At 34.4% G+C, this 23,836-nt stretch overlaps 3 protein-coding genes across 3 annotated transcripts; 2 read left to right on the plus strand and 1 right to left on the minus strand.

Moving 5' to 3' along the window:
* Window positions 1-1,570: 1,570 nt before the first annotated feature.
* Window positions 1,571-7,937, plus strand: ARIA (ARM repeat protein interacting with ABF2). The gene is made up of 19 exons (XM_022282302.2): window positions 1,571-1,984; window positions 2,165-2,322; window positions 2,807-2,976; window positions 3,050-3,170; window positions 3,556-3,630; window positions 3,729-3,823; window positions 4,050-4,125; window positions 4,458-4,565; window positions 4,805-4,933; window positions 5,036-5,104; window positions 5,282-5,341; window positions 5,461-5,584; window positions 5,707-5,846; window positions 6,172-6,235; window positions 6,332-6,411; window positions 6,715-6,779; window positions 6,866-6,983; window positions 7,096-7,220; window positions 7,489-7,937. Exons 1-19 carry the CDS (start codon window positions 1,744-1,746, stop codon window positions 7,580-7,582), a joined length of 2,112 nt encoding a protein of 703 aa, XP_022137994.1. The 5' UTR covers window positions 1,571-1,743; the 3' UTR covers window positions 7,583-7,937.
* A 2,690-nt stretch (window positions 7,938-10,627) lies between these two features.
* Window positions 10,628-13,757, plus strand: RANGAP2 (RAN GTPase activating protein 2). Its single transcript, XM_022282491.2, has 2 exons — window positions 10,628-10,857; window positions 11,722-13,757. Exon 2 carries the CDS (start codon window positions 11,749-11,751, stop codon window positions 13,366-13,368), a length of 1,620 nt encoding a protein of 539 aa, XP_022138183.1. The 5' UTR covers window positions 10,628-10,857; window positions 11,722-11,748; the 3' UTR covers window positions 13,369-13,757.
* A 625-nt stretch (window positions 13,758-14,382) lies between these two features.
* On the minus strand, window positions 14,383-19,564 carry LOC111009468 (methyltransferase C9orf114 protein). Its single transcript, XM_022282554.2, has 11 exons — window positions 19,244-19,564; window positions 19,024-19,071; window positions 18,676-18,852; window positions 18,514-18,580; window positions 17,254-17,324; window positions 16,863-16,941; window positions 15,745-15,860; window positions 15,589-15,668; window positions 14,970-15,039; window positions 14,800-14,877; window positions 14,383-14,714 (listed from the first exon to the last, which is right to left on the minus strand). The coding sequence occupies exons 1-11, from the start codon at window positions 19,481-19,483 to the stop codon at window positions 14,643-14,645; spliced, it is 1,098 nt and encodes a 365-aa protein (XP_022138246.1). The 5' UTR covers window positions 19,484-19,564; the 3' UTR covers window positions 14,383-14,642.
* Window positions 19,565-23,836: the final 4,272 nt, after the last annotated feature.

Here is a 23,836-nt window from a genome sequence, read left to right on the forward strand (position 1 = left end):
ATATTTTTATATTATAATGTTTCTAGAATTACATAATAACAATTCTACTAAATCGTGTATTGATTGTTATATTTTAAAAAAAAATATATGAATGGATATAAATTTGGATATATAAGACACATGTTACCATCAAAATTAGATGGTTTTATTCTCCACCCCAAAATTGTTAAAAAATACTGATTTAAATATTATTTTGATCAAAATTTTGTTTATTTTAGTATTTGAACTTCCATGTTTATATTTTTCGCTTTTGTTTATTTTAGTTCACGTATTTTCGAAAGGTTAGATTTCATTTTTGTATGTTTTCAACCACATGTTCACCGTCCTACCTTCAAAAAATTTGTTGGAATGTAAACGTAATTTTATATTAGAGAGTTTTCATTATATATAAAATTTGTGTCAAAATTTTGCAAACATTAATCAAAATGGTCAATGGACCAAAATAGGTGTTTGAAAGTATAACGACCAAAATAAAAAAATCTCAGTTTAGTTTTATGATTATTTTAACTTAAATCTGAAATATTTTGAAATCTTCCCAAAGTTATTAAATGTCGTGTTTTTTTAATAACTAAATGTCAGTGTTTTAGCATGAACTTTTATGGTAGATTTAACAAGAAAAAAAAAACTATATTTTTGTTTCAAGTCAAATGTTCTTGGTACATTATTATATTTAGAAATGAATGTTTTGATTAGTAACATGACTTTTTCCCCCAAAGCAACGACACACTATACTATAATAAAACATTTCTAAATACAAAAATCAGAAGAAAAAGACGTAAAAATTTAAGAAATGAAATAACACTCGAACCTTGAAAGATAATTAATTTTTGCCAAATCGAGTATGGCTCAAATGGTTAAGGTACCTATCTAGTCATGAGTTTGAATTTCCACCTCTATTAAAAGAAGAAAATAATTTTTTATTTTTAATTTTTTGAATCAAAGTAATGACTACTAAATTGCTATATACGTGAAGTAAATGTCTGTACTTATGGTAGATGAATTAGTAACAAAATGTAACTTAAAAAAAACAGAGAAAAAAAGGAAGAAGCTACTTTTACTTTGTATTTTTACAGTTTCACGTCAAAATAATGGACCCCACAATTATTTATTTATTTTTTTGCAAAGGCCCACAATTATTTACTAAAACGCAGGGACCACAGCATTTGCGAAATTTCTCAAGATTATAATTATGTAAAAGAAAACAAAACACAAATGGTGGGCTCACGGGCTCTCAGCTGAGCACACGTGGACAATCACCGTCTTCCGATTGGATCACATCATGATACCACGTCGACATTTTTCCTTCACGGGAGCAGAAGAAGCCCATGATTAGGCCCATTAGCGTGTCCCGAGGAAGATGGGCCTGCACTGTGGACAAAACGTGGATTCATTCGGGCCCACTGATATTTCGTGGGCCAGCCCCACCACCCATCACCGCGGAACGGCGCACGTTAGGTACTTTAGGCGGTTTATCCTGAGGAGCAGTTTTCCGGCGGGGGAAGGTTTTTGGTTTTTTTGACCGGTTTTGATTTAATGCGAGCCGCAGAACGAAAAACTGGAAATGGGAGCGAAAGACAAAAGAAGAGGGAAATCTGAAAATATTTACAGCGCGAATTCCCCAAACTACCCTCCAATCCAACCCATTTCTATCTCTCCCCTTTTCCCACTTCATCGAATCCCCCAGATTTGGTTTTGGGATCAGCCTCTCCGTCTCTCGTTATCCAAGTTCCCTCTGGTTTGTCTATGGAGCTTCAGAAGCGCATAGATCAGAGTCTCCCAGAGAGGAAAGGCCACAAGCGGAAACTGGAGGAGGAATTTGAAGAGGAACGGGAGATCTCTGTGCCCACCGGCGATGCCAAGCAAGCCTTACTCACCGAGGTCACTGCTCAAGTTGAAATTCTCAATTCCACTTTTTCATGGAACGAACCCGATCGAGCTGCTGCTAAGCGTGCTACTCATGTCCTTGCCGAGCTTGCTAAGAATGGTATTTTTCCCCCAACGCTCTTCCGATCTCCTTCTGCTTTCCACCTTTTACTTCTCTCTCTCTCTCGAGATCTCTCCAGTTTCTAGGGTTTTTTTTCCCCTTTTTCCTGGTGATTGTGCCGTTGTTGCTTGTGTTCTTATTAGTTTATTAGAATTTATTGTGTTTTCTTGGGGTTGCCAGAGGAGGTAGTAAACGTGATTGTGGAAGGTGGAGCTGTGCCTGCTTTGGTCAAGCATCTACAAGCACCGCCTATTGTTGAAGGTGATCGTAGTCCGAAGCCGTTTGAGCACGAGGTTGAGAAAGGAAGTGCTTTCGCACTTGGACTACTGGCTGTGAAGGTCAAATTTGATCTATATCTACTAGGCCTACTCTTTTTCAGTTTACCTTTCTAGTGATCATTTTGATCGTGTATGTATTAGTTTTACATGTTTTTTCAGTTGAGGAAGTATGTACTAGCCGAACTTTTCTCTGCTCAAATTTGTGGCGTTCGAAATATTTTGGACTTGAAATATGTGCATAAATAATGTTATTCTCGCTGACTAAGTCTAATAGGTATTGCGTCATGATGTTGCAAAAAATTCTGGGAATTGGATCCATGGATGCAAGAGTAAATGCAACCTCTCAATTAGATTGCATGTCTAAAGTTGTAGTTGTTGCGTAGTCCCTTCTCAGGCTTTTGTTGGATTTTTGCATCTGGATAGGAGTAAAACATAGTTTACTAATGTATGCGTATCAGTTGTCACCTTCATCTCAGTCTGAATTCGTTGTGCATTTCTGCAAATGATATCTGACCCCTTGATTACTTTTCCCCCCTTTCAACAGCCCGAGCACCAGCAACTGATAGTTGATATTGGTGCTTTGTCACACCTTGTTGACCTATTGAAGAGACACAAAGATGGTTCTTCTCGAGCGGTAAATAGTGTTATTCGTAGAGCTGCAGATGCCATTACAAATCTTGCTCATGAGAACAGTTGCATTAAAACACGGGTTAGGTATGCTTAGTTGTCTAACTTTTAAGTTTTGTACATGTCATTACCTGTTCTTGATGAGGATTTGAACATTCAGGATGGAAGGTGGAATCCCTCCTCTTGTTGAATTGCTTGAATTTACTGACACAAAGGTGCAAAGAGCTGCTGCTGGGGCATTACGAACATTGGCCTTTAAAAACGATGAGAACAAAAATCAGGTAATTGATGTCATGCTGTGAATTCAATTTTCAACTATAGGTTTAATATGCAAATCACACATTACCGTCACAATGCTAAAAAAAATTGAAAAAAATCTAGAAAAGATCCGAAAGAAGTGTTTATAAACCCAAAAATAAATATTAGTCCCAACAAAATAAGTTTGGATTGCAAAAAATTAGAATCTCACAAAGATATTTTAAAGATATTAAAAAAAAAAGAAATGTACGGTTAATTTGTAAATTGCATCATTTTCTAAAATTATTTTGTTGAAAACATATACATAGATATCTTTCACCGTATGATTAATATTCCGAGGATTAATGTGTAACTTTTTATTGAATCAATAAACAAAATACTAAATCCAGTTCAATAACAACCTGGCAGATCGTTGAGTGCAATGCTCTTCCTACACTCATTTTGATGCTTCGGTCTGAGGATGCTGCTATACATTATGAAGCGGTAGGGTATTTTCAGTGTACAAACTTGCATATTTCATGCTTTTTAACAAATTGATATATTCACTTTGTATTCAACAAAATATGGTTTGTGGGTTTTAGGTTGGTGTTATTGGAAATCTGGTGCACTCATCCCCAAATATAAAGAGAGAAGTTCTTCTTGCTGGAGCTTTGCAACCTGTTATTGGATTACTCAGGTATTCCAAACTTCTGGAATCTTGTCACTTCTTTTCTTTTTCACTGCTTCAGTACATGTAGTTTCAGGAATCTTTTCACTTGTTTATGCTTCAGTACATATCTCGTGCTTTTTTCCTCATTATTTTTATGTACCATTTAGCTTTATCAATCATTACTTGTTATGCTGTGAAGACGTAGTTGATCTCCATTAGTCTGAATCATGTTAATTATTTCCTATTGTGTTAGTTCTTGCTGCTCTGAGAGTCAAAGAGAAGCTGCTTTATTACTTGGACAATTTGCGGCAACTGATTCAGATTGTAAGGTGAATTAAAATATTTGATTTTTTTATTTCATGGTAACTAGTTTGAAAAGGAGAGATGAGAATCTGTGTCCTATTTGATTTCTTGGAAAACAGAAGGGGCAAGCTATTCATTATTGTAATAGCGCTATAGTTATATAGTGTTTTATAGTTTTTATTTCCATACTGGCTTGGCCTGATATTTTGGGGATGCATTGATTGCATGACAAATATTTGAAACCGTTATTTCCTTAAAATGTTTTTTTTACTACAAAATATATCTTCACCTTTTGATTTCTGTTACATATTACCTTTTTTTCCCTAACTTTCTTAACGAACAAATAAAACACTTGTAGATTCACATCGTACAGAGGGGTGCTGTTCGACCCTTAATTGAGATGCTGCAATCACCTGATGTACAGCTACGAGAAATGTCAGCTTTTGCATTGGGGAGGTTGGCTCAGGTACTATATTCTTTATCTTCTATTCAAAATCAGATCTGCTGCTTAAGATTTGTATTCCTTTTGTATAGAGTAGCTTATCTTTTACCCATTAATGAATTTTAAAAATCTGCATAATTATTTTTTTTTAAGAGTTATTCTTCTCTGAATTTATTATTTTTTAATTCTTGTTGTTCTTAGAATTGAATGATAAGGTCTTGTGAATTTCTTTGCTGAACTTGAGAAAAAAATTATATTTTCAGGAAATTCATAATCAAGCTGGTATTGCTCATAATGGTGGTTTAATGCCATTATTGAAGCTTCTTGATTCAAAAAATGGTTCTTTGCAACATAATGCAGCATTTGCTCTTTACGGTCTTGCAGATAATGAGGTATATTGCCTGTAATATCGATATAAACTTGGGGATTGCTTTATTGGACTTTGTGATTATAATTTAATGTAATTTGTTGTAATCTTTGATTTCTTTCTGTAGGATAATGTATCTGATTTTATTAGGGTGGGTGGAGTTCAGAAACTGCAGGATGGAGAATTTATAGTGCAAGTAACTTACCCTTCCTTATCTCATTGTTTAAATTTACCGCACTCCCCTTTTAGTGGATTTTACATGTATCGTTGGAGGTGGAAAGACAATTTCCCATCCAGCAGTGGTGCTTCCTCTCTCTCTCTCTCTGTTGCTTTGCCAAGCGTGGACTTAAACATATTGGCGATTTTGTTTCAGGCAACAAAAGATTGTGTAGCGAAGACACTCAAGAGATTAGAGGAGAAGATACATGGAAGGGTAAGCTGTAACTTTCCTGATTATGTTTTAGGATTTTGACGTCTAATGTTCTAGTGTGTTCACTTGTCAATATGGATGGATGCCTTCCAAATTTTAATTGCATTCTTTTCCTTGGATAGGTTTTAAATCACTTGCTACACCTAATGCGTGTAGCTGAGAAGGCCGTGCAAAGACGAGTGTCTCTTGCTCTTGCTCATCTTTGTTCACCTGACGATCAGAGAACCATATTCATTGATAATAATGGCAAGTTATATTCCTAGAATTTGAATAATTTCTTTTACTTTAAGAGTGCAGTGGGGCATAAGGTTTTCATTAATGGAGGTTTTGTTGTAGAATAATTGAATAAATGCATTTGCATTTTGCAGGTCTGGAGTTGCTTCTTGGGCTGCTTGGTTCTTCAAGTATCAAGCAGCAGCTTGATGGTGCTGTTGCCCTGTACAAGCTGGCAAATAAAGCCATGACTCTTTCTCCTGTAGATGCTGCCCCCCCGTCCCCAACACCACAGGTAGGATGTTAACAAATTTATAATCCCTTCCAACGTATTTGAAACATACTATACACATTGGCTCGAGAATGAAAACCCTTTATGAAAGGGAGAGTTAATGGGCAAGGTTGAGAATGTTGGTCCTTTGAGCCTCTTAATATATGATTCATCCCTCAAAATGAATTTTCAATTTCTGGAATTTGTAGTATTTGTTCTCGCTTTAATTTTATGGCCGTAAAAATGGGCATAGCTGTATTATTTTGATACTATTTCTTACTGTAACTCTGAATTGAAGTTTCCTTGGCATCTTACATGGATCATCTCACGTGTAAAATATGTCATGCAGGTTTACCTGGGTGAACAGTATGTGAATAATCCTACACTGTCTGATGTGACTTTTCTTGTGGAAGGTCGATAAATGTTTTTCATCATGTTTCAAAGAACTTATGATCTATTGCTTTTGAAATAATCTCATTCAACTTTTGTTGCCTTTTTGACATGTGCAGGTAGACGCTTCCATGCCCACAGAATTTGCTTGCTTGCTTCTTCAGATGCATTCCGTGCTATGTTTGATGGTGGCTATCGGGTGAGCATCCCAATCTGTTTAAAACCCATTCCGTCATCCTTGTTTCCAGTTTACTTGGGACTTAGGATTTCAAGTGTGATCAGTATTTTTTGTTTTGCCTGTTAAAATGGCTGTACCTTGATCTTTTCTCCAATTCGTCATTAGTGGTCGTATAGATTTAATTCAGGACAATATACCTTTGATTTTTATCACTCTTGAGCATGCTTAGACCTTATAATTCAGAGTGGAATTAGTTTGAATTATAATCGTATGTATTGTTTCAGAATGTTCAATTTCACTGATTGCTTTTAATATGCATTTCAGGAGAAGGATGCAAAGGATATAGAAATTCCAAATATTAGATGGGAAGTCTTTGAGCTAATGATGAGGTTCGCACAGTTCAAATTCCATACGTTATCAGAATTTTAATTTAAGTAGTATTATGTTAATTAATTTAATTTAAGTTGTCATACAGATTTGTGTACACTGGATCTGTGGATGTCTCGTTGGATATTGCTCAAGATCTCCTTAGAGCTGCCGATCAGTATCTCTTGGAGGGACTTAAACGACTTTGCGAATATACCATTGCACAGGTAAGCTATGAATGACCAAATATTATTTTTGTTTTCTGATATTTCACATTCACTTGGTCTGTCACTCAGGCTGTTGTTATATATATCTATATATTAATTTTGAACTTCTCAGGATATATCGTTGGAAAATGTTTCGAGCATGTATGAACTTTCAGAAGCCTTCAACGCCATATCTTTGAGGCACACGTGCATCCTTTTTATCTTGGAACAATTTGATAAACTCAGTGCGATGCCGGGGTATGTATTGCTTCTTTGAACACAGTCAACCAGTTATGAACACAATTAACTTAAAATTTCATTTCAAGTTTCTCAATTTTGACAACAAACTTGGAAGTTAAACCTTTAGATCTAGGGCCCTTTTCTCTTACCATAGTTATTATGGAAGCAAATTGTACGTTTACTTTATAGTCATGAACATATAGATACACCTAACAGAGGCTTTGGATAGAAAAACTTGGTTCTTCCCTGCATTTTTCTAAGTGTTTCTTCATGCCAATACTTGCAGGCACTCTCATCTAATTCAACGCATACTACCCGAGATCTGCAATTATTTTGCCAAAGCCCTGACCAAGCCTAACCTTCACAGCTTGCGGCTGTAGATGGCTGCACCGTCCCGTAATTTCATCATCTCTAACCAAACACGATGTACAGATAGAGGTAGATTTGGTTGCTGCTGCCGAGCTAGATTGAGGTTCGAATTAGTTAATTTGTTTTATGGCACACTATCCTTCTGTTTTTTTTTCTCTCTAATGGTGAGGGTTTTGATCAATCTTTTGTATAAAGTCTCAAGTAATATACCATTGCGTAGATAGAATGACCTCAGTTCTCAACCAGAATTTTATCCTTGGAATGCATTGCATTTGTTTTATGAATTGATGTATCTTCCCAAATGATTAAGCTTTGAGAACACTGTAAATTTGCCACTAGAAATACTTCACATCTATTATACTTCAATTTAAATTTGATGGTTGATATGATATTTTCTTCAAAGAGATGAGGGTGTTTGAGTTAAGACTGCCTTGGGTTTGTGTGAAGCTCTCTTTAACAAGGATTGAAATTGGGGTTTTTAAAATCACCTCAGAATTTTAAATGATAATTCCATATCATTCCATTTTGTACAAATTAGTACTTCGAAGGATTTTAAAGGAGCAATGGAGTATAATGAAATGATAAGAAACATCTATTTAACTAAATGGAATTAAATTAGATGTGGGGGTTGTTTGATAATTGTTTTGTTTTTTCATTTTAAAAATTAAGTGTATATATACTAATTTTATCTGTGTTTTTCTTTATTTTGGTATCAACTTTTGTCAAAATTTCAAAAAATAATAAAAAAAAGTAATTTTTAAAAATTTGTTTTTATTTTTTAAAATTGGCTATGAAGTCAATTTTTTTTAAGAGTAAAAAACATATTAATGAGATGGTAGAAATCAAGCCTAATTCTTAAAAACAAAAAATAAAAAGTGAAATGTTTAAAAACAAAAAATGAAACAAGTTATATTTTTAGTATCTTATATTTTTAATCGTTTAAAAATTGTATTTTGTCCAAGTCTAATGGATGTCCCTGTCACAAATATGGTTGTACTTGTACTAGAGAAAAAGGCCAGAATTATTGGAATTATACTTGAAAAAAAAAGAGAAACAATTCTAGGCTTATAGCCAATATTTTCCTTTTCCCTTGTAAAATCCAAATTGATATTCAAGTTTTTCAAACAATATTTTGATAAAAATGAGTGCAAAAATGTTTATTTATCATGTTAGTACTTAAGTTTGGCTTAATGATATAGTGGTGTTGGTGAAAGAGAAATTTAAGGTTAGTTAATGGTTAGTTTTATTTTCTTTCTTGTAACAAATTCTCACTTCAATAAATCAAATCCTTCCTCCACACACTTTCTATCTTGCTTGCTTCATTTATATTTTTCTCTTCGTTTTTTTAGATATTCTATGACATCAAAATAAACTATACAGTCATTTTCATAAGAGATTTTTATTATGTTCCAATATACACCCTCATTATTGGGCTGATCCGATCCGTCTGTGGTCTAAACAAGTAAAAGCCCAATTTCTATGAATCTCAAACACTTGTTTAAGTTAGATTTCGAGTAGCTTTATGTCTATAGCCCATTTCTTAATTGAGTTAGACCTATAAATGGACTTTCTTATTTATCAATAAATTTTGTTATATAATATTTGTAGTTATTTTATCCTTAATAAATAAATTGTATTTTGTTATTTTTCGAATATTATATGTGAATGAAAATGACACAAAAAAGCCATATTAAATACTAATTAATAATATAATTAATATATAATATATAATATATATTATATTTTATGGTTAGTCTAACCATTCAAATTCGACTCAAACGCATGTCCAATTTAAAAAATAAATATTGATATCCAATCTAATTTATGGAACGATTGGATTAGACTGAATATTGACCTTGGATCTGACCTGAGCTAGACTGATGAGGTTAAAATATCAATTGAGATTTGTAGTCAATTTAATTTTAATTAAAGTATGAGTGAGATAGACATTTTAGAAGTGCAAGATTAAATAAAAATTAAAAACTATGATTAATTAGAAGGGAGTGCATGAATCCACCAAACTCGTAACTACAATTATTTACTGCATTCATTAGAGAGAATCAAAATTAAAAAAATGATGATATTAATCATGTGGAAAAAGAAATTTTGATATGATAGAAATGATGGAAGAGATTGAGTTTGTTGGGAAAAAAAAATTATATATATATTTATTATTATTATTTTTTGAAAAGTGAAGAAAAAATATATTTCAGAGTCACCACATGCATATATTACATTTTCAAATTGTGATTTTAAATTTCTAAACTTACCCACGTGATTCGTACACTCATTTTTTTTTTATTTTCATGATAATTCATATCCTCCCTGGAGCATCATGGGTCCAATTTTATATGATTGGCTTTTCCCAGTGCTTTTAATAATTGCAAATATACTTCAATATGTTTTTCTAAATAATTGGAAATTCATGCAAAAGCAAAAGTATTTACTATTGTTTTTTTTTTCCAGTTAATTCTGCTTTTTAATACATAAGTTTAATCATAGAGTCAGTCCTTTAATTTTTAAAAATTGATTTAAATCTTATTTTAGTTAATCTACATTGGAATCTCCATTTTTTTGATCTTCTACTGTTTAAAAATGATTGTTTTGGCTCATCTTTATTTATTTTATTTTTTAAAATATTTTTTCAATCACAATTTTTAGGATACACTCCATAAATATAGTTGTAGATATAATTTGTGATCTTATTGTTAAGCTGGCCACAACATATTACTTCCTTTTTTAATAAAATTTATATTATTGTATTTTTTTTTAACTTTCAATAATAACCGTCTTGGGTAGTTCATTGGTAATAAGAGATAAATAGTTAATTGATAACGAATGAGTTCAAATCCTATAATAGCTATATGTTTCTCGACAACAAATATAGCAGGATCGGGTGGTTGGCCTGTAAGACAAGTGTGTTCAAACTGGCCCGATCGAGACACTCGCAGCTAAAAAAAACTAAGTGAAGCGAGTATTGATGGATTAAGAATCTTCTTTATTTCCGCCCAAACAATGAGGAATATATCGTTGGAAAAACATTAAGAAAAAAAGAGAAAAGAAAATTTGCAGAAATCGAAACCGGGCAATCTGAAAGTTCAAATTTGCCAATCTGCTCTGTTCGGCTCCAGCCATTTGGATGCTAAGCGCTAACGCAACGCAGCCCAAACCCTCGAAAGCCGAGCCACTCCCCATTCGCCTCCTAACACTTTTAATCCAAATTTCCCATTTCCAAATTCTTCTCCCACTTTCCCTCTTCTCAGTCTCTCCTTCCCATCTACAGCAGGTGAAGAACGGTTCTTTTCTCTTCTCTTGTTGTTCCCTTTTCGTTCCATGACTAGGGTTTTCTTCTTTCCCCTCTTTTTGCTGCTTGTTTGCCTTCTGGGGTTGCTTCCATTTTCTTCTCTATTTCATTTTTAAGTGTGTGAAGCTTTATTTTGCGTTAGATCCATGATAGATGTTGCCAATGTATGGTTTTCTCTCATGGGGTTGTTCTTTGTTTGTTCTTGAACGAGTCTGATCGTAAAAACCCACAATATTATTCGACACTCTCCTTCTATGGCTTACTTCTAGTGCATTTGACATTTAGCGGTAGTTTCTCCTGTTTGGGATAATATGAAGTAGTTTTGAAGTGAATAGTTCTGGCAGAGCTGGATATGGATTTGTTCTGATATGGAGTTGAGTGAGCATTTCTTGCTTCTTTCTTCGATTTATTGTGAGGGAGAAATGGGGTTAGCTAGAAATGGTTTGCCAACACTCTACTTTCAGTGTTAACCTACTGGATCTTTGCTTATTTATCTTGTATTTTACAAAGTTAAGTTGAATATTTGTTGCCTCTACTATCCATTCTTCTTCCAATTTATATTCTTCCTTCTTGCTGCTCCTTATTGGACTACGGGAACGATATGCTGATTGCTTGGTGGAAGTAAAAAAATGGGAAATGAAGAAAATTTCTTTGAGCTGTGCTTGTGTGCTGATAAGTATAATATGTTAGTCCACTGGGTTTTTGATTCATGACTTGTATATCATATAATTTGTCTTTCTCTTACGTAGTGGCTAAGGTTTTCTAGAGAACTACACACTTGTGTTATTTTTCAAAACTCTTATATTCCTTATAATTCTAAGTTTCATTTTATTTTACCTGCTGTAGGCAGCTGGATTTTGAGCACTTTTGATAATGGACTCTGTAATCACAAATTCCGAACGTAGGCCATTCTCTATCAAGTTGTGGCCTCCTAGTGAAAATACTAGGAAAATGCTTGTGGATCGGATGACTAATAACCTTACCAGCAAATCCTTCTTCACCCAAAAATATGGTACTCTTAGTCAGGAAGAGGCCACAGATGAGTCGAAGAGAATTGAAGATATTGCTTTTGTTACAGCTAATCAGAATTACGAGAAACAGCCTGATGGTGATGGAGGTGCTGCTGTGCAACTTTATGCCAAGGAATGTAGCAGGCTTCTTCTCGAGGTTCTTAAGAGAGGTCCTAGAGTCGAGGAGGACAAGGAGGTTGGATCTGATGTCATTAGTGCTCCTCGTGAAACCTGTTTTGACATTTCAAAGGGTCGACGAGACTTCATCGATGCAGAGGAAGCTGAAGAACTTCTTAAGCCTTTGAAAGAGCTCGGGAACTCTTATACCAAGATATGTTTTAGCAATCGAAGCTTTGGTTTAGAAGCAGCTTGTGTTACTGAGCCCATTCTGGCATCCCTAAAGGATCAGTTAAAAGAAGTGGACCTCTCTGATTTTATTGCAGGAAGACCGGAGTCGGAAGCTCTAGAAGTCATGAAAATATTCTCAGATGCCTTAGAAGGCAGCATATTGAGGTCCCTGAACCTCTCAAACAATGCCTTAGGTGAGAAGGGTGTTAGAGCTTTTGGCTCTCTTCTGAAATCCCAAACTTGTTTAGAGGAGCTCTACTTGATGAATGATGGCATTTCCAAGGAAGCTGCCCAGGCGGTATCCGAGTTGATTCCTTCGACGGAGAAGCTTAGGGTCCTTCAATTTCATAATAATATGACAGGCGATGAAGGTGCACTTGCTATCGCTGAAGTTGTTAAGCGTTCTCCTCTACTGGAAGATTTTCGTTGCTCCTCTACAAGGATAGACTCTGAGGGGGGAGTCGCGTTATCTATAGCACTCGAGATGTGTACCCGATTGAAGAAACTTGATCTGCGGGACAACATGTTTGGAGTGGAGGGTGGAGTTGCTCTGAGTAAAGCTCTTTCATACCATGCAGATCTCAAGGAATTGTATTTGAGCTACCTGAACTTGGAAGATGAAGGTGCAATTGCCATAGCCAATGTACTCAAGGAAACTGCTCCTGCACTCGAAGTTTTGGAGATGGCTGGGAACGACATAACAGCCGAAGCTGCTTCCGTACTAGCTGCTTGCATAGCACAAAAGCTACATCTAACCAGCTTGAATTTGTCTGAGAATGAACTGAAGGACGAGGGAACCATCCAGATCAGTAAGTCATTGGAAGGTCACAGCAACCTGAAGGAAGTTGATATGAGCACCAACTTAATAAGGAGAGCAGGGGCTCGGGTTTTGGCTCAAACTTTGGTTCAGAAGCCTGGTTTTGTGTTGCTGAACATCAATGGAAATTTCATTTCTGATGAAGGCATTGATGAGGTGAATGATATTTTCAAGAAGTGTCCGAATCTTCTCGGGCCCTTGGATGAAAATGATCCTGAAGGTGGAGATGGCGACGATCAGGAATCTGTAGAGGATGAGAATGACGAAGATGAATTGGGTTCGAAACTAAAGAACCTTGAAGTTACTCAAGAGAACTAGAGGTTCTGTATTTATGAGCACTTTGATGTAGTTTAGTTGCAAGATTTGTCTCTTAGACTAGTATTTGAAGAGAGGCATCTGTTTTAGTTTCAGACTTTTCATTTTTCTTTCTAAGTGTTGAATCTAATCTAGCCCCAATCAACAGGAATTTCGACAATTTCGACGAGCAGCATAGTAATAGATGCCTGTAGTTGTAGGATTCTTTCGGTTTTCGCTGTCGTCGTTATGTGGAGACTAGTGATAATAGGAATTTTTGTAATGAACTGTATGTTTTTCTTTGTTGTCATGGATCTTGCTCTGTAGTTCAGTGAAGACTTTAAAGCCTTTGCTTATGTTGATTTGGAGCAATCTAAGTCCTTTCATCATGAAGCCAATATTTTCTATTTCAAGTGGATGGAGTAATCTCACAAACCCTATTATTAATTTTTTTTAGCACAAAGTTAGAAGATTTAATTCACCAGAGACAGGTGCTAATTATTGTTGAATTAAATTAGGTTTATATTGACGGCTATTACTGCTACTATAACACACGATTATATTATCTTATATTAGCATAAAATTATTTAGAAAATAGACTTTTTAAAATTATTTTGTTTCTAGTTTTTTTTTTAAATAGAAATTATGCCTAATTTTTCAAAATTTCTTTAATATATTTTCACATTTTAATTTTTAACTAAATTAAAAAAAATAATTTAAAAACTAGTTTTTCGCTTACATTTTAAAAGATTTTTTAAAAAGTAATTAACAAAACAAAAAATACATCTTAGATGTATTTTTAACTTAATTTTTTTGAAAAGCATAAAAAAAAAATTTGTTGGTTAACTTGGACTTATATTTTGAATTAAAAACCATGACATTTATACCTTTAAGATTTTGAAAATTTTGAGGCCCATGTGATAATCATTTACTAATTTTGAGTTATTCATGTTGAAAATATATTTCATTAAATTTGAAATTCAAATTATCATTACTTAATTATAAAAAAATTTGGAAGCCCAGACTCCCACCATTGGCTGTGATGAAAATGGGACCGTTTCAATTACCCACAATCGTGGATATGTTTCCTCCGTCCCTAAAAATCTTGTCCATATTCTCTAGGCCTAGAAAATCAAAACAAGACATTAATTAAAGTGTCCCAAATTTCCAGGACAACTAAAATTACAATTACAACACAAACTGAATCAGCTGCCAAGTTCAGCGGGAGAGCTCATTGACATGATGATCATGAACTCTGAAGATTCTACAACACATGTTTTGAAGCTGAACATTCTAATCTAATCTGCTGCCACCTGCATCGCCCGGCTTATCGGTTCTTGGAAATACTGGAGAGAGATGAATATTGCTTCCTAATCACCAATCCCACCCATGTATGCATCAGTAAATTTGTAGGGAAGAAAAAGAAAACAGAGGAGATGGGAATAGGGGGAGTACCTCTGTTCGAATTGTTCGACTTCCTTGCAGCGGGCATGTATTTAAGTATGAAGAGAAGATCTCGCGAGGATCTTTACCCTGACAGATCAAAACAATGGCAAGAATATAGTCAGTTCTGAACTGGAGACTGGAGTAACCCAAACAAAGAACACCATTTTAAACATGGACACCTTTAAGCTGTTATCTTCCTCGATGCTCTCCTCCAAGCCGGCAAGTCCACCAAAGGCAATTAAAAGATGCCTGCAAATTTAAGCAATCAGTCAACTAATGATGGAAAAAAGAAAGCGGGACCAGAAAAGATGCCTGTCAAATAGAACAATCGCCCAAAGAGTTGCAGCTTAGAATGGCTCGGATAGAGAATTACCCATGTATGAAAATGTGTATTAGTTAAAAAAATGGAACCTTTTTACACTGCCTTTTGAACTATGATAAGGTGCACAAGACAGAGGCTCATTATACATTTAATTGACAAGAAGCCTATAACGCTGTTGCTTCCTTAAAAGCCCCTCTCGGACACATTTTTCCATTACAAACAATGATGTTATGGAGGCAAGCATATAGAGAGGCACACAATTGTAATTTATAAGTTTGTTGGATGTCGTGAAGGGGGTAGAAAAAATTCTCCAGAGTTGGCAGAGTTCAACCTTGCCAATATAGTTCAAATGATACTACAGATGATAATTTCAGCCATGAATAAAGGTACCGAGAAATCAACTAGAAATGACATGCTTAAGGTATCAGCTAGAAACAAACTATCCAGGTCACATGGGGGTGGCTAAAGTAAAATACCTGAAAGAGGGTAGTTTTAGTTCTGAGGACTTAGCGACCATTCCATGCTCTGAGGTGCCAATCACGTGATCATAACCACCCTTGAAATAAAACAACAAAATGTTAAGAATATGATATTAAATTTAAAAAGATTTATCGAGAGGTATAATCAGATACCTTGTATGAACTCTCCTTAAATACACCACTCAGACAAGAAGCATATCGCACTCTATAACCCCAATAAAGTCCTTCTTCCACAGGCCTTGAGGATGAGGCAACCTGGCGGGGTAGATCTGGAGAAATCAAGTTTAAGATCTTGAATTCCATCGGCAAATCTTAGTTTCCATTTCCGACATAATCACATTGGCATGACACATACACGTAAGTTGAGCATTAAAATGATCATAAATTCATTTCTATTATTTCATGGTGTTGTGGCTACACAAGGTTATATACTGGCTTAAATGCCCATGAAAGTGGGAGCCGAACTATGACTGTGGCAGACAATAGCTGAAATATTACCTACCTCAACCATTTGAAGTCAAATTCATGCATAAATATATGACAAGATTTCTCCTCTAATACAGGGTCCAGAAGTTAGAATCTCATGTTGTAACAATCATTCAATGGAGAAGAAATATACCATCATCTAGTTTTAAGTGCACAAAGGATATTATCAAATCAACTGAAATAGGTTTGATACCCTTTCAAGAATTGCAGAAAAGAACTGTCAACCCTTGTTAGAATGTCGAACATCAGCATAAAGAAAAGATTGTTGGAAACATTTTCATAATTGTTTAGAAATTTGTTATCAGTACTTTCTTGTTGTTGGATTAGTCAAGTTTGGTGGGGGATCCAGAATAGAAGTTGGTTTGTCATTTTTTAGAAGTCTGTATTATGTATTTGTTTAAGAGACACGACTGGTTGTTGCTAGATATCAGGAGTAAGTTATACAAGCTTTGGCAGTAGTCACTCTTTTATTGGTTTTTACTTTTTCAGATAAAAAATATGGGATATTGTCTAATGATGTATTGCATTGCAGCTAAAGTAGTAAAGTTACAAAACTCTAGTTTTCGGTCTCTTTTTTTTGGATAGGAAGTTTTCGGTCTCTATGTTCTATTTCAGTTTCAACAAGTTTTGTCTTAATACTTGCAGACATTGGACCATATTGCAGACCTCAAAAGTACAAGCATAAAGCCAATACTCATCAAGGCATCTATAGCTTAGCTGTGAGGAAAAATTAGTCAATTTTCATATTTTATTAAATATGTACTAAAAAAGGTATCAGATATTACCAGCAAGTAAATTGCGATCAGTTCCCATAGCTACTGTTACTCTAATTCCAGGTTCAAGTACTTCATCAACTACCACATTCTGCATAATTTAAATGCAATTATTAAGCCAAAGAAAAACACCTACTTAAGTAATATATGGTCGATGGGAGCATTGAACTTAAAAATGGTACAAAGAAATTGAATTAGCATACTTTAAACCTTCCAATCCATCTAACTCAACATGTTAGCACCACTCACGCTTAATGTAGGAGAAAATTTGTTTTCATTATCCAAAATATTTGTTCTTTTGTCTCCTTTGAAATGAATCGTTTCTTATCCAAAAAAAATAATGTTTTCATTATCGATACATGTAGTTATAGAACTAGGAAGCCATAATAAAAAATAGCTTTACCTTACTCAGACCAACATCAACTGGCGTTCCTCTAGCATCCGGAGCTCTTTCTCTCTGTGTGAGGGTAACACCTAAGTTTAACATGACAAAACGAGGTCCAAAATGTAATGTGAACAAGAAGAAATGCAGTAGCCAAGGATACCAACATAATGAATGAGAAGTCATCCAACAATATAGCCAGACAGGTACATATATAAATATATATAGTCCTAGCCCTAGCCCTAAACTCAGCTTTTAGGAGCCTCTTGAAATATATAGAATAAACTTGGATTTCTCAGGCTACAGATGTAAAAGTGATCAATGATGAGCGGAAAACTTCTCACAAACTATGACACAATCTTTAAAGAAATTTTCTGCCCGAAGATGAACAAGTTACTAGCAATGTCTTATAGACTCTAAAAAAGGAAAAAAAAAAAAGAAGCTTGGGCATTGGGAAAAAGGAAAGAACGTTAGGAGAAAAGTAAGCTTAGGCATCTAGTCAACTAGAGCACCAACGAAGAAATGAAGCTTGGGCATTGGGAACCTTAGGAAAATAAATACTAGCAAAAGTAAATGAAGTTTGAGTAGAAGAAATCTGTAGGAGAAAGAGATGGACAAATTCTCAAGGTTGCTGGAAATGATTAATGGCAGGAAACCAAGAAACCGAGTAGACACTAGAATTTGGCTTCTCCATTCCTCAGCAGAGTTGGTGGGAGTGCAAATCACCATTTCTTAATCATGCTGCCACTAAATAAGTCATGAAAGAGGATATGTACAAAGCTATCTGTAAGGTAAGGGGCTGATTCGGCTGGAGAAAGTGAAGTTCTTCATCTGGACGCAGGACTGAATCGACTAAAAAATTGCCACTAAGATGTTCCTGGTCTTTTTTTAAACACAAGCATCTGCGTTATGTGCAGGTCAAATGACGGAAGCCAGCTTCACTTATTCTTCCAGTACCCTTTTCTATCAGTTTGCTATTTTTAGAACTTTTCAATATCGTTGGTGTTTTGGTGCGAGGTGATGATGCATCTCCAGGAACTGTAGTATGGCCCAAAGTTCAAAAGGAAAACAAAGATCTTTGGGTCTAACACAACTAAAGCTATAATTTTTGTATGCTTAGTGTACTGATATCAATGGAAAGTGCCTTGTTACCCCCTCCCACACCCACACAATGCTTGAGTACGAAATTGAACAATCTAGAGAATCTTTGTGGCGAGTTTTCTAGTGAATTTCAAAACAGAAGAGGCAACAATAAACTCCTCACATACAGAACCTATTTACCTTCTCGATAGGGACCCCATTCATGCTTGCGCAAATGGTGGGGAGCATCAAGCGGGGGCAACATCCCCTATAACCAAATTCACGATAGACGGAAGATTAGAAGGAAAAAAACAGGAAATGTTACTTAATTGATTAAAGCAACCAAGCAATTTAAGGTTGGACCACAAATCTCAAATTGTTGTGCTTTGGGAAAAGAGCTTTTCTCAAGTATTGTGGTGTCTCAAGATACTTCAAGATCCTTATAAGAAAAGCAGCGCCGCTTTCATCCTCGTCAGAATTGTTCGCTGCCACAGTATCCGAGCCAGTCACTGAGTTCCTTCCACTGTCAAATACCACCACCTGATACACGCAAAAATTATCTTCCTGACTTGAGCATTTCCAAGGATGTCCTATAACATTGGAATTTACCTCCTAAAGTGTATTTTTATCAAATGTAATAAGAAGCAACGTTTCTTTAACATCGGACCAGCATTTTCAAAATGTAAAAAATAAAGAGAGAAAGACGGAGACCTCGTCAATTCGGAATATGGTTGCCGCACGAGCAATTTGACCAGCCAACTGAGAAAAAAAAAATCATGAAACATAAGGAAAAAGGGAAGATCACATAACTCAGTTGGGACATCGCCAGAGAACAAATCAAGTATCTCAAAGAGAAGGCATAACAAAATATCATCCTCTGAGTGGCAGGAACTCGAAAAAACACTCGCCTATAAAAGAAAAAAATGCGTACTCTGGTGGCAAGCTCAAGGGATTGAGCGTTGTCAATGATGGAACCGGATACCGCAATGCTCACTGTAGGTTTTGAAACCGGTTCCCTCTTCTCCCCCTCAATTTCTTCATTCTCAAGTTTCTTCTTCTTCTTCCTCTTTTTCTTCTCAGGAGAACATCCATTGACGAGCTGAGCTTCGGAGTCGCCTCTGTCAAGTGCCTCCGATTCTGATTCCGGCCGCTTATGCTTCTTCTTCCCCATTCTTGAAGGCCCTCCGCCGGTGGTAGGGGTTTAGGAGGGTTCAGAATGCCGGAAATGAATCAGACACCCAATTACTTTCCCAGAGCTTGCGAAGCCGGGACAATTACATGTCGGTCCAATATGATTTTGGGCTTTATGCCTTTTGGGGCCCATAATTGAACTAAACTTTCATATGCGCTATTATTTAAAATTGTTGGGCTCGGTGGGCCTCAACCAAGCATTGAGCCCGGATAATTGCACGATGGCCCAATTTTATTCTGGGCTTTTTTCTATACACAGCCCCATATAGGCCTAAGGGCACATAATTAAAATTAAAAACTTTTGGGCTCTTTCTCAAAAGTAAACAGAAATTGTTTCTATTATATTTCACAGGTGTACATTTTTACAAATGTACAAGATTTAAATAAGTTTTTTTTCCCTTAAATTGCCTTCAATAAATGTCATTATATCATATTTATTATTACATTTTTAGAGGTAATATTTCCCAGTGAAAATGGATGATAATTTAATATAAATATTTACAACAATGATTAAATGATAGTATTTTAATAAATAATTAAATAAATATAATAACTAATCAATGCATTTAAAGTTTAGAGTTTTATTTATTTATTAAAAATATATGAATATAGTAGCTTGGTAATTTTTCCATGGTCCCATCACAAAGAGGTCTCAATTTTGACAAATCTATAAATAACAAGAGTTTCTAGACATCTATGTAATTAGGTGCCTGAAAATGTCTAGTTGTGTTGTTATCCTAAAGAAAGAAAGAAAACTATAGTAAGCCTTTTCAACAACAAAAATTTCAAGTTTTTTTTTCTTTTTACAACAAATATAAAGATAAGGAAGTTAACCTACTTTTAAGAAAGGAGCAAAATGCTTTAAATACTGTGTTAATATTATGCTAATATTTTGTTGGCAAAATTAGAAGATAATTTTTCTTCAATTAAAAATTAAAACAATGTTATTTTTAAAAAAAAAATTTAGTGATTTATTAATTAATTAAATTAATTATACTTAAACTACGAATGAGCAAAATATACTCAATATATTATAAATCATTGGTTTATTAATATATTTGATGTGAATAAGATCTCATCTGAACCACTTTTATAATTTTTTGATTGAGTCTACTATTTTTTTCCAACTTCACGCTTTCATAGGGTCATTTCTGCAACCAACCTAAATTTCAATCCAACAAACAAAACAAAAAGCACAAAATAAATAAATATATTTTGAAAAGCATAAAATAATTTGTCGATTGAGAATCTGGATTGAATTTTCAAAATGTAAGGAAATCCGTGTACAAAAAGAAGCTGACATGACATGACAGCCACTGCTCGACATCTTCCTTTGAAATTGGGGATGATTACAAAATCTAAAAAGGAAAAATTCATTATTCGTAATTGAAGGTCAAAAAGATGCCATGGATTTTGGCTGGTGAAGGAAGAAAAATAGAAATAAAAAACTGCCCAGATATGTGAGAGAGTCAAATTTACCCCTTAATGTATTAAAATTGCTAATTAAATCCATCTATAGAAAATAAAAAAATTTAAATACTATTTTGATCTAATTTTAGTTCATTTTAATTCCTATATTTTTAACTTGGTTCATTTTCTGCATGTACTTTCAATTTATACTTTTAAAAAGTGACTATTTTAATTTATATTTTCAAATTTTTTAACACAAAATTCTATCCCTGACCAAAATCCTTTGATTACATTTCAAGAGTGTAGTATTGTGTAATAAAATTAAGTGACAAAAATAACAACTTTTTGAAACGAATATTTTTGACTAAAATGTAAAAATATTGAAAACACATGAATTAAAATGAACATTTTGAAAACACATAGATCAAGATAAATGACCAAAGCTAAAAAAACAAGACGACCAAAATAGTATTTTAACCTAAAAAAATTTGTTGTATTATTAAATCATTATTTTGTTAACATATTTGAACCAACATACGTACCATTTGAAGTAAATGAATTTTATTGATGGGTGCATCAGATTGAACTGTGTTTCAAGTGTAGAGTATTATTCCAATAACATATTCGTATTAATAAAATAATAATTTAACCAAACATAATTTTGTTTTCTTTTACAATAGAATGATTTAATTACGAATTTAGGATCCATTAAAAAGCAAATTAAGAATTAGAAAGAGGAAAAAGAAAATGGAGAAGGGGAGTTAGGCGTTAGGGTGGTTATTATGATGCGGGAGAGGTGGGGCCCATGATTGGATATGGGGTGGAGCAAGATCGTCAAAATCTTCAGAAATTCCTTTTGTTTCCCGAGAAAATTACAACCGAATCTACTGCAAAATTTTCTCTTCACATAAAATTAAATATACTGCCTACTGCACATTTCTTCCCACTGCCACCGCCACTCCCAGGCACCAAAGATTTTCAAAAAAGCTTTCTGGAAAAGCCAAAAAGAGAGAAAAAAAAACCACAATTTTATTTACTAAAAATATTATTCACCCTAATTTTTCTTTCCAATTCTTTGTTGGAGGGCAATTTGTCCCCGACCATGTGTCTGCAATAAGACCGATAATATTGAACCATGAATGTCACTCAAAACTCTCCAAAGAATCTGAGCCGATCCAAAAGACCGACTGAGAAGTCATTTATGGGATGAGCCGACCTAGATCCCCAACTTCTACCACTTGCGATCTAAGCAAAGTCGAAATCGTAATCTCCGTACTGGACGTCTGAGTTAACAGTTGGAGGACACCCGTATAGAAAATGTACTACAACAGCTAGAGACCTCTCGACTCATTTTCAAGTAGGCGAAACTATATTATCTTTCGAGTATAGATTGGTTAGCTACTGACTTGAGTGTAAGAGTGTTTACTATTTTTTACGGGTCTCCTAGCTACTTGCCAGAACATCAACTCGTCCATAGGGTTGAGCTCCGTAGATTTGGTCAAAATTTGAATCAAACACATTTTTACTCATTTGTTTCCTTTTCAATTTTATGCCTCTTTTATTACTAATTTCACTGACGATCAAAATTTAATTTATTTAGTCTCAAAATCGTCTTTAACTAGAATTTCTTTAATTTGGCTGAAATTTAGGTGCCAACAAAACAAGAGAGCCTTTATGAATGGCAAGGATCTTTGCCAAAATCACACTTTAACATCCTTTTTATCGACACCCTTATTGTTGCCCATCGTACTCATTACTGTTTCTGATTTTTATGTCCAATCTATACTTTAATAGATTTCTTTCCTTTTATTTTCTCTCTGTTTTTTTTTAAATATTTAGACCCTCTGTTAAATTTTTGACGAGTAGAAAAAATATTTTTTATGTATTTTAAAAAATAAAGAGTTGTCGAATTGTAAGTGGTAGCAAAGAAGAAGATAAAGTTAAAGGTGATACGTTTGATTGGCGTCATAATCGAGTGTCGAAATTCATTAGTTAAAACCAAATTGTCTAGCAAACTAAGAGGTTTTACGATTCATCCTGAAGCACGTATACATTGCTCTATCCAACCGATCATTCCACTGGCATCTTGCATTCACGCCTCCGTTTGACTGCTTCCGGTGGTGGGCCAACCACTAATGCGGGGGGCAGCGTCTCGATCTCCCACGTGCGAAATCAGAGGCCCCCTAACGTCACAACGCTGCATCACATAGAGATCAGATCAGATACTATCTTTGATGCATTTTAACAACAACAATAACGTAACAAGAGCTTTATTAATCAAACTTTGTTGATCAATCATACAAGATTTAGGGTATCTCTAAAATACCAAGTTTGTAAGTTCTCATCAACTTTCTCAGTTCAACATTTTCTTAATGGCAAGGGTGTTGACTCGTAAGCACTTATTGTTAAAAAAAATAAAATTAATGTAAAAAAGAAATCCTCAAACCTAAGGGTATTTAATTATATTTTATATACTTTCAAGTTTTAAGTGAAAAAAAAGTGATTAACTATTGTAAGAGGGGTCCTTTCTTAACATGTTGTACTAAAATAAACTATTTTAAGAGAGAGTGGCTGAAAAAATGAAAACAAATTCGTACTTTAAAATAAAAATTATGTAAGAAAAACATATCTAGATTTAGATAATCTCAAACATGCAATAATATCTATTTCTTTCATGGTTTCTCATGCTTCTCTTTTAATAAAATAAGATACATAGAAAAAAACATTATAATAAACAAATTAGGTTTATGTTTTTCAATTTCAAAATCTTATATATAATTATGAAAATATCTCTAAAAAAATAGAAAACAGAGAAAAGATATTACGAACTATGAAACTCTTCACGTCTGTATTTAGAAAAAGTAATGAATTAATAATTGAATAGTATAAATTAACTAATAATTGTAACATGTTTTTCATATAT

Source organism: Momordica charantia (genome assembly GCF_013281855.1).
Source record: "Momordica charantia cultivar OHB3-1 chromosome 5 unlocalized genomic scaffold, Mcharantia_2.0 BLBB01000005.1, whole genome shotgun sequence".
Lineage (NCBI taxonomy): Eukaryota > Viridiplantae > Streptophyta > Magnoliopsida > Cucurbitales > Cucurbitaceae > Momordica > Momordica charantia.

Bases quoted from the DNA above. Each gene is read 5' to 3' on its own strand.
- RANGAP2 (XM_022282491.2), top strand. From the start codon at position 11,749: ATGGACTCTGTAATCACAAATTCCGAACGTAGGCCATTCTCTATCAAG.
- ARIA (XM_022282302.2), top strand. From the start codon at position 1,744: ATGGAGCTTCAGAAGCGCATAGATCAGAGTCTCCCAGAGAGGAAAGGC. The intron at 5,342-5,460 runs GTAAGCTGTAAC...TTCCTTGGATAG, and splicing joins AGGAGAAGATACATGGAAGG to GTTTTAAATCACTTGCTACA. The intron at 6,412-6,714 runs GTGAGCATCCCA...TATGCATTTCAG, and splicing joins TGTTTGATGGTGGCTATCGG to GAGAAGGATGCAAAGGATAT.
- LOC111009468 (XM_022282554.2), bottom strand. From the start codon at position 19,483: ATGGGGAAGAAGAAGCATAAGCGGCCGGAATCAGAATCGGAGGCACTT. The intron at 19,072-19,243 runs GTACGCATTTTT...TTTTTTTCTCAG, and splicing joins CCCTTGAGCTTGCCACCAGA to TTGGCTGGTCAAATTGCTCG. The intron at 15,861-16,862 runs GTAATATCTGAT...TGATTTCTCCAG, and splicing joins TGATCGCAATTTACTTGCTG to ATCTACCCCGCCAGGTTGCC.